The sequence below is a fragment of the Danio rerio genome, chromosome 6, assembly GCF_052040795.2.
Source record: "Danio rerio strain M-AB ecotype USA chromosome 6, GRCz13ab, whole genome shotgun sequence".
Lineage (NCBI taxonomy): Eukaryota > Metazoa > Chordata > Actinopteri > Cypriniformes > Danionidae > Danio > Danio rerio.
Genome location: NC_141026.1, coordinates 23920296 through 23938616, shown reverse-complemented (window position 1 = coordinate 23938616; position 18321 = coordinate 23920296). Strand labels below are relative to the sequence as shown.

Genomic DNA, 18321 nt, shown 5'->3' with positions numbered 1-18321 from the left:
TAAAGTGTAGTGAGTGGATCATCAGCCCAGCCTGCTTGCGCTGCCAGTGTGTGAAACTGTAGAGCGAATTCAGCTGCGGGTCGATCTCCCTGTTGTAAACACAGAAGCTCCTCACCAGCATAACGACCACCCTCGGGATGGTCAAACACAGTGCAAAATCGTTTGAGAAAGTCATTGAAAGAGGGGAATATCGGGGTGCTGTCTGGCCATACAGCAGTAGCCCAGTCTAGAGCTTTTCCTGTTAGCAGTGAACATACAAAGGCAATCTTCCCGTTCTCATCTTTAAACAAATGAGGTTGCTGGGCGATAAATAGTTTACACTGTAGTAAGAAACCCTTGCATTTGGCTGGGTTACCTGAGAACTTGTCGGGGAGTGCCAGACGAACACCAGAAGTAACCTGGGTCTGTGTCACAGAGGGTTGAGCGGGAGAGTAACTGGCGGTGAGTTGCGCGGTGGGAGCAGCTTGCAGGTTTTGCAGCGATTTCACCAGTTCATCTGTCAACTGAGTTAGGTGTGTCAACTGTTGCTGATGTGTGGTCATTACCTGAGCTTGCGTTGTGATATTAAGCAAAGCAAATAGTGAATTTATTATCTCTTAAGCATTAACTCTACATTAATACAAATGCTGTATTCTTGATTTACAAATACATTTATAATGTGCTTAATATTTGTATTTTCATACTTTGTTAATGATTTATTTTTCATTACTAAATTATGTATCGCATTATAAACAAACAATTTGTATTTAAGAGTAGTAATGTCATGGTTGCAGGTTTGTGCGCTTTTCCGGAGTGTCTGTTTGATCACGTGAGTTTGTTTTGTTTTGGTTGTCCATGTGTATTTGTTATGCTCACATGCTATGACGGCACTCAGCCAGTTGAGGCTCATTATGGTTCCTATATCTGGGTGACGTTTCTATGTTTCTTTGTCAGTTCATTACACTTGCTCATGTGTGTGTGCTGTCTGTGCTCAGGCCCCTGAGGAGAGAACCCTGGACCCTGTTATCCTGTCTGTTCCTGCCCTGTGTTCTTCGTTCTCCTAGCATGTCACTTTTCTTGTTGGTTTATTTTGACTACGTCAAACAAACATTAATCACTTGCTATTGGATCCTCTCAGACTCTTATTTGATCATAACAAGTTGAGGGTTATTAGGATCATTCAGAATGAGTTAATAAACGATTAATAAACTATTGAAATCAACGTTTATATTTCTTATTAATCAGGCATATATTAATGGTTACTATGTATGTTAATAAATGCTTTATTACTCAACTTCATCTAGTTTTGTGACCTAATCTAGTGAAGACTATTTATGCTTCATAAATCCCTTATAAATGACAAAAAAATTACATTATTCATTCCTATTCATTTAAAGATACACAAATGACACTGTTCTTCAAATGAAAAATAAATCTTTGCAACCTTATCTAAAATAAAATTACTGTAGAGTTTAAACATTTCATCCTATTACGTTTTTAAATTATTATATTGTTGTTGTTTTATCTAGTTTCATGTTGTATTTTGACACTCCTGTTATTTGGCAATGTTTAAACTTTACAGTAATTTTACGTATTAGAAAAGATTGCAAAGATTATTGTTCATTTGCTTCTGAGCCTTTAATTGTCATTTATAAGAGATTTATAAAGCATAAATAGTCCTCACTTTAGATTAGGCCACAACACTGCATGAAGTTGAGCTACTAAAGCATTTATTAACATATTAGTTAACTATTAGTGTAACGGGGAGCCGGACGGAGGGATCCATTTGCAGTATATTTATTAAACACAGTTCAAACACAATCATACAAATCGCACTTACGTGCGAACTCACACCAGTAGTATTCTATAAGGGTCTAAGGACTGGCGGCTGGCTGTCAAGGAGTGATATAGCAGGCATGGATCAGAGGCAGGCGGTGTGGTTCAGAGTCAAGATATCAGGCGTGGTTCAGGGCAGGCGGCGTGGATCAGAGTCAGAATACAAGCAAGGTTCGGGGCAGGCAGAAGCCAACACAAGGTCAGTAACAGTCCAGGTAATACACAGGGAATCAGGCCAGGAGATAACGCTCAGTAATGTCAGACAAGGCAGAACAAGACTTCGCAACGGACTGAGTGTGTGTGCTGCTTATATGTTTGAGCGTGGGTCGTTAGCGGGATGAGCTGCAGGTGTGTGTGCTTATCAGTTTAAGTGGATGACGTAATGCTTAGAAGTCCGGAGATGGTGGCCTCTGCCGGCCAGCGAGGGGAATGACTGGGACTGAGTCAGTGACAGAGCCCCCCTCCTGCGAACGGCTCCTGAAGTGAGAAGAATCGCGATGCCGGGGTCCTCCACGGGGACGAGAGGCCGGCATTTCCGGATGCTGCAGGTGAAACTCACTTAACAGAGTTGGGTCGAGAATATCCTTTTGAGTGATCCAAGATCGCTCCTGCGAGCCGTACCCCTCCCAATCAATCAGATACTGCAGATGTCCCCCCCGGCGTCTGGATCTCAGGATCTCGTGGATCTGGTAAGCCTCCTCTGCCACCTCCCTATCCACCTCGGCTGAACCAACAGCAGGCTTGAGCAGGGAGACATGGAACATGGGAGAGATACGATAATGGTTAGGTAGGATTAAGCGATAAGACACTGGAAAAATCTGACGTTTAACTTGGAAAGGACCCACATACCTGGGACTGAGTTTTCTACAGGGGAGTCTAAGGCGGAGATCTTGGGTAGATAGCCAAACCCATTGGCCTGGGGAGTATGTGGGACAGGGCCGTCGATGACGGTCTGCTTGTTCCTTGAAATGTCTGACAGCATGGGACAGGTGAGTATGAGCCACATTCCAGACCTCCTCACACTTCTTAAACCATAAGTCTACAGCTGGGAGTTCTGAGGGTTCTCCAGACCATGAAAACAGGGGAGATTGAAAACCTAGTACGCACTAAAAGGGGGTTAGACCAGTGGATGGTTTCCTTAAAGAATTCTGTGCGTATTCAGCCCACATTAGAAATTTAATCCACTCTTCCTGGTTGTTATGGCAATACGTACATAGGAAGCATCCAATCTCCTGATTGAGACGTTCCGTTTGGTCGTTGGATTGGGGATGGTAACCAGAAGTGAGACTGACATTGACCTGGAGGTTTTTGAAGAAAGCTGACCATAAGCGGGAGGTAGATTGGGGACCTCTGTCTGACACAATGTCTTCGGGTAAGCCATAGTAGCGGAAAACATACTCGCACAGCAATTCAGCTGTTTCCAGGGCTGTGGGTAACTTGGGGATGGCGATGAGTCTACAGGATTTTGAAAATCTGTCAATGATGGTGAGTATGGTGGTATGGCCTTGGGACAAGGGAAGATCGGTGATCAAGTCTATGGCAATGTGGGACCAGGGATGACGTGGGATCTCCAGGGGTTGCAGCAGACCAGTGGGAAGATGATGGGAGTGTTTGAAGTTTTAGCCGGCGTCGTGGCTAAAACTTTGCACAGGTTTAGTGTTGCCACCCCAGCGCAACCCACCGCCAATTATTCTCCCTGCCAACTCCCTGTAACACATGCTCAGACTCTGTCCAGCCCCCGCCTAGCATTCCCTGAGAAGTTTATGGGTAATCCGGCCAAATGCCAGGGTTTTCTGTTACAGTGCAAACTATTTGTCGCCCAACAACCTCATATGTTTTCCACAAGGAGTGATATAGCAGGCATGGATCAGAGGCAGGCGGCGTGGTTCAGAGTCGAGATATCAGGCGTGGTTCAGGGTAGGCGGCGTGGATCAGAGTCAGAATACAAGCAAGGTTCAGGGCAGGCAGAAGGCAACACAAGTTCGGTAACAGTCCAGGTAATATACAGGGAATCAGGCCAGGAGATAACGCTCAGTAATGTCAGACAGGGCAGAACAATACTTCGCAACAGACTGTGTGTGTGCTGCTTATATGTGTGAGCGTGGGTCGTTAGCGGGATGAGCTGCATGTGTGTGTACTTATCAGTTCAAGTGGATGACGTAATCCGGAGATGGTGGCCTCTGCTGGCCAGCGAGGAGAATGCCTGAATAATAAGCTTTACAAATGATAATTTGACTGGTCTATTAATCATTTACTAATGCATTCTTAAAAAAAAAAAAACAGCAGCTTGTCTCAAATAACTGGTTTGTAAATTATGCAAAACTTAATTTAGTAATGAAAAAAATAATAATTAACAAAGTATTAAAATGCAATCAATAAGTCTGGAATATAGCATTTGTATCTGCAGTTGTAATCTGCTTTCTAACACCAATTAATTTAGAGTTGATGCTTAACAGACAACAAATTAACTATTTGTTAATGCTTAATAAATTATTCAAAATGTATAGTCATTACAATGTGTTACCAGAAACTAAATAATAAAATATCCAAAATGAAGACATGCTAAACACTGACACACTTATTTATTTTTTTATTTAACAGGCACTATTATGAAAATACTTCAAAATATCAAATACATTGAACACTTTTACAAATGAACCATACAAAGTCATGAATTTAAATTTTCAAACTATACAAAAAGCTGGTGTAAATAAAACATACACAGACATCTGCAAAAAAATGTCAAAACACCATAAAAATGTTAAAAAAAAAATTATCAGGTTACTTTAACGTGTAATGTCTACTAGTGTAGTCTAACTCATGAAATCACATTTTAATGCTTAAACCTGTTCATCAGTATTAAACATCTAATGCATTTATATATTAAAAAACCATAGATATATACACTGGATGTCGCCTGGCCTATTGTTGTCTATTGGACGGAATGCGTCAATAGCGCCTCCATCTTGCTACAGGGTAGCGCTCCTTTGAAATGAATGCGGGACCAAGGTACAGTGGAGGACTGTGGCCATGCAAAGCCAGAGATATACACATACATCTGTGATCGGGAGTTTTCCTGGATGTTAGTATGTAATTTTTTTTTCTAATTACGAAAATTATAATTTTACATAACTTTTCTACATTGATGGATCAGTGACCGCACGGGCATTCCTGACAAAAAGCTTGTGTTTGTGTGTACAGAAATGTACTATTCACCCTCCCTGTTAAATTTAATCTAATCCGTGTCCTGAAACACACCTCCTCTCCTGCTTTCACTTCTCATACTGACGGAGAGAGTGATTCGTTTGTGAATGAATCCCCCGAACGACTATTTCACTAACGTTAGGCGACAATAATGCAAGTTTCTGGCAGCGCAGCATCTCGTTGTCATATTTCTTTTGCATTGTTTGCTGATTTTATTCAACAAAACTAGCATAAGCCGAGTGTTTAGTGCGAGTTGGAGCTGCTTTGCCGTATGGTGAATGCAGTAAGTGACTGTTATCCTCAATAACGTTGCCTGATTAGCACAAAAGTTCAGAACATACAAAAACAGAAAAAAACATAATATTACCCATGAAATGTTCTGCCTTTGTGCTTTATTTTCTTTGTTTGCTCGTTACTACACCCGTATACAGCGCTAAAGTCCCGCATCTTCACGTAATAACACTGTCTTGACTAGTGCGGTTGAAAGACATTTGTCCTGGGAGCACTGTACCAATGTGGCGGCGCTATTGACGTATGCTCAGGGTCCCTATGCGATATCTAGTGTATATATCTATGTTAAAAAAACAAACATCATCAAATCAAAAACAATGATGACTTAACCCAGCTGACACAGAACAGAAAACAAAACTCAAATAAGTTTTATGAAAAAGTGGGAAAAAACTTTAAGCACTTAAAGCTGCATCTTCAAATATTTATCATATGAACATCTTTAGAAAGTCATCGTTGTACTCCATGTTGAGTACAAAAATCTAAAAAGCACATAAAAAAGTATTAATAAAGCCTTTTTATTTAAAGAGCACCATCTACTCTTCCAGGGCTGCAATTCTCAAACAACAACATAACTCACGGCTGAACTATCATAGTATGATGCATCGTTTGGGAAAAGAACGATGTAGTGACAAGTGTTTCCCAAAACCCGCAGTTTCTCTGTCGCAGACCCTTCGCTTGAACCATGTTAGTTATAACGTAAAACGCCCATAATGATGCTCTAAACGGGGTGGAGGAACTACTTGTTTACAGAAGAACAAATTATATTGTTTTACACGCACAAGCATTTAAAATAAAATCCCATATTAGGTTTGGTAAAAACATGCACTCGCTTTCCATATTAACCAAATTAAATGTAAATACCACATATAGAGCCTATGTTTCCTTTACAAAAATTATTGAGAATGACATATCCTATTCTAAAATTACCTACTAAAATAATTACAAAAGCTAACATGTATTCTAATATCATATATGAATCATATGAATAAATAAATAATGAGGCTATTTATTATAAAATGAAATTTAATATTTATTATATATTAGGAAATGAAAAAAATCCTAATTCAATAATAATATTAATAATACTAATGATGATCATGAGGATGATGATTATTATTATTCATTCATTCATTCATTCATTCATTTTCTTGTCGGCTTAGTCCCTTTATTAATCTGGGGTTGCCACAGCGGAATGAACCTCCAACTTATCCAGCCAGTTTTTGCGCAGCGGATGCTGAGGCTCGACCCAGCGACCTTCTTGCTTTGAGGCGACAGCACTACCTACTGCACCACTGCTTCGCCCATTATTATTATTATTTTTATTATTATGATTTAGAAATAAAAAAATCTTAATTTAATAGTAATATTTATAGTATTAATGATGATGATGAAACCGAAAGCTAAAAAAAAAAGCTAAAACTGACCTGTCAAAATAATTTGAAAGCAAATTACACCTAAGGGAGATAACCTTAATGCTTTTTTATTTTTAATAATTCCAACTTTGAATGTTAGAATGTTCTAAATGAATAGGCAATCGCAGGGGTTACTGGGAATAGAACACAACCAGGAACAATGTTTCCCCTTCGGATGGGGAACTTCAATGCTATCAGTGAATTTATTTAATTCACGAATGGGGAATTTCGTTTCAGAAAGCCAATCGTCTGAAAGAGTATATAACGGGCCAATAAAATGCCAAATGAGTTGGCAGCGTAAGCTTGCGCACCTGAAACTTATTGCCAATTAGCTCCGCATATAAGGACAGGGAAAGCAAGGAAACGCCATCCTTTTCGCTTCAGAGACTATTACAGCCTTCTGAGAGAGTTGATGAGGGTTCCTCTTGCTGTGATCCAGCGATTTCGAGCGAACGAGAGCCTTTTCCCGATCCAGAGTGTGTACACGCAGTGGCAGATGGTTGAGCTGGGTTTCTCCCTTGCCAGGCGTTCTTTGGGTCCAGTCCTCCAGAGTGGTGCGTATAAAGTTGCAACTTCACAACAAGAGCAACACTGTCGTGCAGCACGTCCTTTTCAGGATGGTGCTCCGACTGTGCGTTTCTGGATGCGGTGGTTTCCTGTCCTCGGATGATGGGCATGGGCACTGCGTTTCATGCCTGTGGAGGTCCAGCATGTTAAAGAGCCCATATTATACATGAAATAGGGTCATATCTTGGTTGTAAGGGTCTCCAACAACAGTCTAATATGCATGCAAGGTCAAAAAACACTTTCATGGTCTTATAATCTGCATTTATTTTTACCTAATTATCCCAGCGACTCCCGTATGAATCGTCCTGTGATTCATTTGTTTCCAAACCCCTCCTTAGCGCGAAGCTAATCTGCGCTGATTGGACCGATGACAGTCTGTCGCGATTGGTCGACTGCCTTATGTCAGAGAGTGAAATGCCCAATAGCTAATCAGCAATATAAAAAGTAATCACAGTTCATACATGCTCGATAGTGTAGGCGTGGATTTTGGCTGCCACACACACACACAAAAACACACACACACCTCCGGACGACAACGCTCCCGCTTCCGCCCGCATCCACCAGGTTTTAGCCTGAGAACCCGCCCCATTTTCTGCCCGCCGCGCCCGATCCCGCTAAAGAGCGGGCGAGAACACAACCAAAAATCACCCAGCTATACAGTCCAGACAGCCAAGCTGTCTGTATAAACACACACACAGCACCAAGCACACAAAGTTCTCTCTTTCTCATTCGCATAGCAATATCCGTGATATTGCTAGACAGCCTGCTCCCGTGCCAAATTAAACCCGTTACCGACCGCTCCCGCAATTTATTCGGAAATTTATTCCCGCGCCGCAGAAATCTGGCGCGGGGACAGTCGCGGGAATGCAGACCTCTACCATGGAGCTCCGTAAACAAAGCAGCACGCGTCGCGTTTTTAACGTGACTTTGCACGTGATAAGAGAATATAGCCAGTTAACCTGATACAGTACACTCGGTTACAAGTAACAAATCACAACTAAATACATTTGCAAGCTAGAGTAAAAGAGGCAACATCTTTAATCGCACGTACTTACACTTGAGAAATGGAGGAAGAAACCCATCCTGACGTCCATCAGTAAGTTAACTTACTCTTTACTGATTCTTCCTTTAACAAACGCAGATGAAGAATTCTTTGTTGCATGTAGTTTCCAAAAGTTTCCAGTAGTTTCCAACTGCTTGGTTATAATGCTGATGTTTCATCTTTGGGTAGAGAGTCGATAATATCCATCTGCAGTGTGACTTCAATCGACCGGCATGTTTGTGTGAGTGTGTTTGTGGGTGTGTGTGTCTGGGTTTCTGCGTCAGAGGGCGGGGCCTCAGGTTTGAAATCTCCCGGGTTTGCGCATGCACGTGAATAACTTGGTTTCGTTCGTACGTCATGGCAAAACACCTAATGACTCGGTATCAAGGCGACTCGTTTGAAGCACTATGAGTCGACTCTTTTATAGATGAATCAACCGTTTTAAACACTGTATTCTTACAGATTTAAGCCTTAGCTGGATACTTCACTTCACTTAGAGCTGTGTTACACACTACATGGAGGGGAATTTTCAAAAACCCATAATATGGGCTCTTTAATGCGCTGCTCGCGGGCAGTTCATGTCGTCATTACGATGCCATGACTGTTGCGCAGTTAAGATCGCGGCTAGCCTTTGCAAAAGGGCAAACCACCCCAGCTGTCCCCTGCACGTCCACCGTGGCATCAGAGGGTGGGCTTTCATTGTCTTATGATGATCCATACTCGCTCACCCCCTCCGGGCAGGTGAGCGATGTCAAGACGGATCCTGAAACGGACATGTTAGCCGTGCTTTCCCGGGCTGCTTCGGCCATGGGTTGGAGATGGTTTATCCTCCAGCTCCGCAGCCAGAAAGACTAGATGGGTGCTACGTAGAGGACCAGAGGGCGAAGCCTTCGAAGCCTCTTGTTCCCTTCTTCCCGGAGGTGCACAGTAGGCTCACGCAGTCTTGGAGGGCACTTTTTTCTGCCCGTGCTGTGTGTCCCTCCACCCTCACCACTCTTGACGGTGGAGCGGCCAGGGGGTATGTGGCGATTCCTCAGGTTGAGCGCACGATTGCGGTCAATCTTTGTCCGCGAGGCGCCTCTTCTTGGCGGGGTCAGCCTCGTCTCCCGTCCAAAACCTGTAAGTTATCTGCCTCCCTCGGAGCTAGAGCTTACATGGCTGCGGGCCAGGCTGCTTCTGCCTTGCACGCAATGGCCACCTACAAGCGTTACCAAGCGCAGGCGCTGGCCAAGCTGCATGAGGGTGGGTCCAACCCAGGCTTGTGAGCTTCGCATCGCATCCGACTATGCTCTTTGGACCACGAAGTCCGCTGCGTGTGCGTTGGGGAGGACGATGTCCACATTAGTGGTCCAGGAGCGCCACCTCTGGCTAAACTTGACTGATATGCGCAAAGTCGACAAAGTCCCCTTTCAAGACTCCCCCATATCCCAAGCTGGCCTGTTCGGCGACACCGTCTGTGAATTCACCCAGGAATTCAAGGCGGTGAGAGAGTAGTGTGAGGCGATGGGTAATGTCACCTATCGGCGGGACCGTAACCCCGCTCCGCCCACCGTACCATCCATATCTGCTGCTCCTCGCTGAAGGTGGCTGCCTACGAAGCGAGTGCGTCAAGCACCTCGGAAGCAGGCAGCCCCCCCCTGCCCAGAGCACCGCTAAGTCCAGTAAGGGACCGCGAAGCGTCCCTGGGACAGGTCATCTGGAGAAGAGGAAACTTGCTCTTTCCCCGCTGGAGGGCGGGGCCCCATTTCCAATGGCACTTTTTACTGCCATGAAAACATCAATGAAAGAGCACTTTTCCACTACCCCGGATGTGACAGCCCTAAAATCTGCCAGTCTGAGAAGCTATGCTTTCTAGCTCGCAGGTTCGGTACGTTTCGCCAGTGGCTCACGTGCGCTGGGAGGACGGTCTCCTTTCTCCCACCCCTCGAGCCTCCCCTCCGGAGTTTGAGTGCGGAGTGAGAGCAAATCTCTGGTACGTCAGCGATTGTAGCGATGAGTCCATTAGCAAGAGCTCTGCCTGCCTGGTCAGCGCGGCCAGCCCTAGGCGGTGGCTCATACGCACAATCAGACTCGGCTATGCAATTCAGTTTGCGAAATGGCTCCCCCAAGTTCACGGGTGTGTATTCACCAGGGTCAGCCCCCTGTCCCCCCTTGTCTTGCGAGAGGAGATTGCTGTCCTCCTAGCGAAGGATGCAATCGAGCCAGTCCCTCCAGCAGAGATGGAGAGCAGGTTTTACAGTCCGCACTTCATCGTGCCCAAAAAGAGCGGTGGGTCACGGCCAATCCTAGATCTGCGCATTTTAAACCGCTGTCTGCACAAGCTGCCGTTCAGAATGCTCACGCAGAAGCGCATCCTCCAGTGCGTTCGTCCTCGGGATTGGTTTGCAGCAATAGACCTGAAGGACGCGTATTTCCATGTCTCCATTCTTCCTCGCCACCGTCAGTTTCTGCGGTTTGCGCTTAAAGGTCGAGCTTGGCCCTTTCGGGCTCTCTCTGTCTCCGCGGGTCCTCACCAAGCTCACGAAGGGTGCCTTAGCGCCCCTTCGGCTCGCGGGCATCCGCATACTCAATTATCTAGACAACTGGCTGATTTTAGCCCACTCTCGGAGCAATTGATTATGCACAGAGACAAGGTGCTCAGGAACCTCCACCTGTTGGGGTTTGAGGTCAACCGAGAAAAGAGCAAACTCGCCCCCGTGCAGAGGATCTCTTTTCTCGGGCTGGAGCTGGACTCGGTCACTATGGCAGTGCGCCTCTCCGGAGAGCGCACTCAGCTGATGCTGAACTGTCTGAGAGAGCTCGACAGCAAAATAGTGATCCCACTTAAATTATTTCAGAGGCTCCTGGGGCATATGGCATCCGCAGCCGCTTCACGCCGCTCGGATTACTCCATATAAGACCACTTCAGCACTGGCTTTACGATCGAGTCCCCAGACGTGCATGACATGCGCGCACACCGAGTCACTGCTACTGCGCTGTATCACCGCGCCCTCAGCCCTTGAAATGACCCCTCGTTCCTACAGGCCGGAGTGCCTCTAGGACAGGCGTCCAGTCATGTTGTTGTTTCAACAGATGCTTCCAGCATGGGCTGGGGGGCTGTTCGTTCCGGGCATGCAGCTGCGGGCCTGTGGAAAGGAACCTAGTTGCATTGGCATATCGCCTGGAGCTGTTGGCAGTGTTCCTCGCTCTCCACCATTTTTTCCGGTGCTGGAGCAGCAACACTTGCTGGTCAGGATGGACAGCACGGCAGCGGTGGCGTGTATCAATCGCTTGGGGGGTATTCGCTCTCGCCGCATATCTCAGCTTGCCCGCCGTCTGCTCCTCTGGAGTCATCCGCGGCTGAAATCGCTGCGTGCCATTCACATTTAAGGCAAGCTCAACCGTGCAGCCGATGCGCTCTCACTGCAGCCTTTACGTCCTGGAGAATGGAGACGCCACCCCAAGTCTGTTCAGCTGATATGGGCGCGATTCGGGGAAGCCCAGATCGTTCTGTTTGCTTCCTCCGAGATCGCTCATTGGCAGTTGTTCTTTTCCCTGACCGAGTGCTCTCTCAGCACGGATGCACTGGCTCACAGCTGGCCTCGGGGCATGCGCAAATACGCGTTTGCCCCAGTGAGCCTGCTCGCGCAGTTACTGTGCAAGGTCAGGGAGGACGAGGAACAGGTTGCTGGTTGCACCCCTATGACCCAACCGGACCTGGATGTCAGAGCTCTCCCTCCTCGCGATGGCCCTCCCTCCGCTCTCATGATGCGGTGGCTGGCAGCACCGTAGGAACGCATAACCTCATCATTCAGTTCCTCAGAGGCGCTAGGCGAATTAATCCACCCCGCCCCCCTCTCATGCCCTCTTAGGATCTCGCCCTCATTCTCACAAGCCTGCGTCAATCCCTTCAATTCTTGACTCAGTATCTTTAAGATTTCTGTCCCTGAAGACAGCTCTGCTGGTCGCATTGATATCGATTAGAGGGTCGGGGACCTGGAGGCATTTTTCGGTCAGTGACTCATGCCTGTAATTCAGGCTGGCTTACTCTCACGTTCCTGAGACCCCGCCCGGGAGGTAATACCAGGTAGTGAGCCTGCAAGCGCTGCCCCCGGAGGAGGCAGACCCAGCCCCTTTCATTACTTTGTCCAGTTCGCGTCTTGCGTATTTATCTGGACCGCACTCAGAGCTTTAGATCATCTGAGCAGCTCTTTGTCTGTTATGGCGGTCAGCAGCAGGGAAGTGCCGTATCGAAACTAAAGTTGGCCCACTGGATAGTGGATGCCATCTCTCTCGCTTATCAAAGCCAAGGCGAGCCATGTCCCCCGAGAGTGCGTGCGCACTTCACTCTGAGCATCGCATCCTCTTGGACGCGTGCACGCGGCCCCTCTCTAACAGACATCTGTAGAGCTGCGAGCTGGGCGACACCTAATACAATTGCAAGGTTTTACAATCTGCGAGTGGAGCCGGTTTCCTCAAGGGTATTAGGTAACCTTTGTTGATTGAGGAAACAATTCAGTTAAGGTGTTGAAACACGCTTGCTGTGCCATTCTCCCTAACACTGAGATACATGCGCCTTTTTATCTGTCAGTAAAGTTCCCCGTCAGGTGAGCCCTGCAGATTCCTCTGAGGCCCCCAGCACTGACTTAGCGGAGGAGTCACTTGCTGGCCCACTACGTTGTAGGTCTGCCCGCTGGTCAGCCCGCGTTTTGTGTATAGGTGCCCACTATGCGTGATCCCCACTAGGCAATCCCACATGCTTATTCAGTCACGGTGCAGTCCCCCCTCACGGGCGGACCCGTGTCTTCCCTCTCCACTAACCATCTTATTATATGTGTACTCCCCCTTTTCAGGGCTAGTCCATATGTATTTTTTGCCATCATATCTCCCTAATTGGGTAGATGGCCTCCGCAGCGTCCTCCCTATCGGGACTGCACGCTTTCCCAACGTACTGTCGTATTTCCTAGAATTATCTAGATGCTTGCAACTTCCCAAAAAATATATCTAAATCCATAAAACTTCTTTTGAAGTGGGATAAGTAAGGGCCAGGGATCACGTTGGAAGAGTGCACCTCTCTTTGATGCAGGAGCGCTCATGCTATGCCTGGCTATCCTCTCATCGCAGGCAAAGGTAAGGTGCAGTCATTATGGCGTTTTCCAGACATTTCCCCATTCGTGAATTAAATAAATTCACTGATAGCATTGAAGTTCCCCATCCAAAGAGGAACGCTCTGGTTACTAAAGTAACCCTCGTTCCCCGAGGAGGGGAACGGAAATGCTATATATTTGGCATTTCATTGGCCCATTATATACTCTTTCAGACGATTGGCTTTCTGAAATGAAATTCCCCATTTGTGAATTAAATAAATTCACTGATAGCATTTCCGTTCCCCGAGGAGGGTTACTTTAGTAACCAGAGCGTTCTAACGACAGCTTCAGAGCTGTAGTTGCGAGTGCTCAATTTTGCGACGCAGTTTGCTAATGTTCATTGCAGCAACAGATTTGGGAAATGGCAAATCAACAAACTATGTTTGTAACGATGGAACTTGTGACCTTATTTGGCTAACGTGTGTGTTTTGGGAAACACACTCCAGGCCAGCAGACATTCAGCATAGTTACCAGGGGTCTGAAAGTTCATCAAGCTGCTGTTTCTTACTGTTTCAAGAATTCCCATCTTCATTGTAGTTGTGTGGTTTTCCAGTTGCCCTGTATGTTAAAATATAAAATAGCAATGTCAATACTAAGTCTACACTTACAAATGTCACCTATAATCTAAATTTAAAAAAAATACTACTCTAGTTGAGTCACAAAATGTAATTTTAAATGTTTTCAAGAAAAAAAACAGGCACGTGGCAGCATGTGCCCTAACCGAAAGCGAGAGACGTGTCTTTATAGCAACCTCTCGCAACACAACCTCTCTAATACGGCGCCTCATGATATTTGCATACAAAACATTTGGATCATTTTTATTATCATTTGACAGTAATGAGGAACGCCGCAAAATGTAGCGAAGTAAGAGTAATGACTTTTCTCTAATAATATACTAGAGTAAAAGTAAAAATACACATATTTAAATGTAACTCGTTACTACCCACCTCTGCTCCTGTTGAACACAAAAGAAGATATTCTAAAGAAAGTTGGAAACCTGTAACGATTGGCTTCCAAAGAAGGAAAAATAGATAGCATGGAAGTCAATGGCTAGAGGTTTTCGGCTTTCTTCAAAATACCTTCTTTTGTGTTTTACAGAACAAAGAAACTTACAAAGTTGGTGGTTTGAAACCACATGTGGCTGTAGTAAGAATTTTTTCATTTTATGTGAGGTATATAGGTATAGTAACTCTCCCCAAAGAGATAAATATGGTCATGAACATATCTTAGATGTCAATATTACAGGTGCTTAATTAAAATTATTGTGTCCAACATTGCTTCGGATGGGGGCAGGCATTACTTAATAGCATAATGTACAAGCTGTTTGTTTTTATGTCGAAATGACTGAGACTAGTTTAATGGTTAATGGTTAAACTGAAGCAGTGTTTAATAAATACAAAACTCAGTACTCACCATAAAGTTTATGAAAGAAAATCCGCTGAATATGATGTTTAGTAGGATCTCCGCCGTTGTTGCACTGGAAACTGTAATTTAAATATGCGCCAGACGTGGTGCCGACCAGCGGCTCTACACGCATTTCTTTGCTACAAGGTTTGCTGGCAAAGCCCATATACTTCAATTTGGTTTGATAAATTGGCTGAGCACAATTTAATATGTTTGATGAATATATATTTTTAATTTTAACTTCAGACAATCAGCTAAAAGTAATACAGTGGATTTTATGTGGGCTAATTATTAGGAAGTCATTTGTTGATCAATTTTTAATTTTCTGTGTCCACAATTTTTCATAAAGTAACATTTTTACAGTTTAATAACAAAACATTTATTGACCTACCTTGAATGTCAATGTCAATCACATTACTGTTGTTAGATATTTCTATTTTGCTACCCAGACTAATTGAATAGTAGCAAAACATGTTCACAGTTCTCATCCTCTTGTGCTCAAAGGCCAGCTTTTGCTCAACTTTCTGAGTATTGGTTGACTTCCTGTAGAGTTCAACTGGTCCATCTCTAAACGAAAACATCAAAGAACCCATTTCTCCCTCTGCTGTACAGACAGCAGTAACATTATCTCCTTCTTTCAATCTTTGTTGATCCACTGATAGAACAGGTGTCAGAAGACCTGCAGACACATGCCATGGTATTAGGAATTGAGAGAAAGATCTTTTAGGCGTTGAACTGATGTGTTACTCTACCTTTAACAGTCAAGTCTGTGGAACCACTCTTCTTGTTTTGATGCCCAATGACAACAGCACATTCATATTTTCCAGAGTGGAAGACTCTGGCATCTGGTATAGAGTAGAACCAGTGTGTAGCGGTGGTCTTTTCTGTAAGTAGCATTTCATAATCTTTGTAGAATATGTATTCATAGTTGGGATTGGACCCTGGGCTTTGGCTGACTTCTGCCTGGCATATCAGTGACACATTTATACCTCTTTGAACTTCATTCCTCGGCTGAATAAAGAGATTTACACTTTTTATGATGAACTCTGGGGAAAATAAAGCAAGTTTACCAGTCAGATGGTGGCAGGTTGAGAAATTAAATAAATAATATTTCTTGTGTAAGATAATGTATTGATCTACACTACAAGAAATCAACAAGTACTGGCTAAAATTCAAAGGGAAACAGAAAACTTATATTTAATTGGCAACATATTCCTTGTGTTTTTACTGACAAACTTTAATGTATTTTGAAAATTCATTCATTTATTCATTCATTCATTTTCTTTTCAGCTTATTCCCTTTGTTAATCTTAGGGTGCCACAGTGAAATGAACCACCAACTTATCCAGCACATGTTTTACGCAGCAGATGCCCCTCCAGCTGCAACCCATCACTGGGAAACACATACACTCTCATTTACACACATACACTATGGACAATTATAGCTTACCGGAGAAACCAGAGCACCCTGAGGAAACCCACGTGAACGCGGGGAGAACATGCAAACTCCACACAGAAATGTCAACTGACTCAGCTGACGCTTGAACCAGCAACCTTCTTGCTGGGAGGTGACAGCACTGCCTACTGCGTCATCGTATCACATTTTGAAAATACATTTTACCAAAAAGAAGAAAGATTTATGACTGCAATATACTTGTGTACATTTGTACAACATATGTACAAAGGCTAAATAAAAGAGAAAAGGTAATCAAAAATCTAAAATGGATCATTTAGAATCAGTCCAGTAGGTGAACTGGTGATACACAAAGATTTTATGATTGGGTACATTGAAAATCAAAACCAATTTATGCAATAATCATCTCTAAAGAAGACCATCAAAGAAACCATTTCTCCCTCTGCTGTATAGATTGAAAAATGACAAAATGAGATTGACACTTTTTAACTCTGGGTAAAAAGCAATTTAAGCAGTCAGATTGTGGTAGAGTTTGAGGAATGGAATAACATTTTATTATCTTTTTTTTTTTATCAGCAGTGCAGTGGGAATCTCAGTGCTGTATACACAAACTTTGGTACAGGAAGAAGAATAATTAAACATATTTAGAGACTTCCATCTCTTGGGATTAGAGCTATTTTAGAGATATCTGTCCCCACCCAGCACCCACAAATGGCTAATAAAATAACAACTAAATCATATGAATGTTTGGTATTTTTTCTTCTATTAAGCAGCTTTGTATGTTATATTTTTAGACTGTGCTATAGTTTGTTACCTTTATTTATTATGATATTACATGATATATTATTATAATGAATAATAATAAAATATAATAATAATGGAAAATTGCTATAAAAAAGAATACATTTAGTGATGAACAATTGTAAAGTAATTAGAAAATAAATATAATAAACATAAATGCCAATTATTTCACATAACTTTGTAAGGCAAATGAGTAAAGATTAAATATATTCTTTTTTTTCTATGTTTATAATAATCTATGCTTATAATAAACAGGATTTACTGCAGGATTAAATAAATGAACAGACAATTCCATACAAGCTGCCAAAGTCAAGCTAATAATAGGATGTAAAACTTGAACAGTATGTAAACTATAGCTTTACACCTATAATAGTTTGCAGATTATTACATTCAAGTATATTCTTTTTGGCTGTAAAATACAAGACCATCATTCTAAAAGAAAATGATGTGCCATATCACACCACTTATGTTCTTATGTGCTCTCAATCCCTTCCCACTACTTTGCATAACACTGGCTTGTGACAACATACAGACATGTTTAAAAAAATACAAACAGCACATAACATTAATGCAATAAATGACAATTATTCTAACATTCTTAAATTTACAAAATTGATAGATGTCTGAGAAGTGAGCGGTTTACAGACCTGTGTTAGCTTTGTCTGCTGATGATGTCAAATGTCCGAGAGAGGGATTTGTTTGCAAAAATAAAACAAAAACAAAAAAATGAGACATAAATCAACACGGTCAAAGCAACCTTGGTATCAAAAAGCAAAATTGAGAGAAAATAAATGGAAGGTGTTCTTACAGGTGAAGAGAAAGAGGATGAGGAATGTGCCTGCCCTGAGAGAGAGCTGTTTTTTCACCTGCATGGCTGAGCACTCTAAGCAGTGCACATACAGTATGTGTGTTTTGCTTTTGGACAAACTGAAGAATGGCTGGAGGGAGGAGCATGTATTTAAGTCTTTACCTCTGCGCTCTAACTTTCACAGGATGCGAGTGTTGCTTCCTGGGGAAGTGAGGCCTGAAACTGGAATGTTTACTCTGCCTGGATTTGTGTCTCTGTCATGGAACAGGAAGCAAAGATGAAGCCGCAAACATACAGCGTGTTTAATATATAAAAGTAACAAGAATGACAAAAAAAAAAAAAAATGCAATGACTTCAACACATCTGCACTCACAGTCGTTAGTGTCTCACACTTCTCTGCTGTGACCTTGGTTCAGTCTTCTTAAGGGGGTCTTACAC

At 43.4% G+C, this 18321-nt stretch overlaps 1 protein-coding gene across 14 annotated transcripts in view; it reads right to left on the bottom strand.

Annotated features, from left to right (window-relative positions):
* Positions 1–17980, bottom strand: part of pecam1b (platelet and endothelial cell adhesion molecule 1b) — a 50847-nt gene extending 32867 nt beyond the window's left edge. For all 14 annotated transcript variants that reach the window (XR_015493613.1, XR_015493614.1, XM_087257155.1 and 11 more), the window contains exons 1-4: positions 17884–17980; positions 17723–17740; positions 15614–15907; positions 15253–15540 (exon numbers count right to left, since the gene is read on the bottom strand). Coding sequence is in view for 12 of the 14 variants with exons in the window: in XM_087257155.1 (XP_087113281.1) it covers positions 15253–15540; positions 15614–15907; positions 17723–17740; positions 17884–17947 (664 nt within the window). In the remaining 2 variants the exon portion in view is untranslated. The remainder of the gene's footprint in view (positions 1–15252; positions 15541–15613; positions 15908–17722; positions 17741–17883) is intronic.
* Positions 17981–18321: the final 341 nt, after the last annotated feature.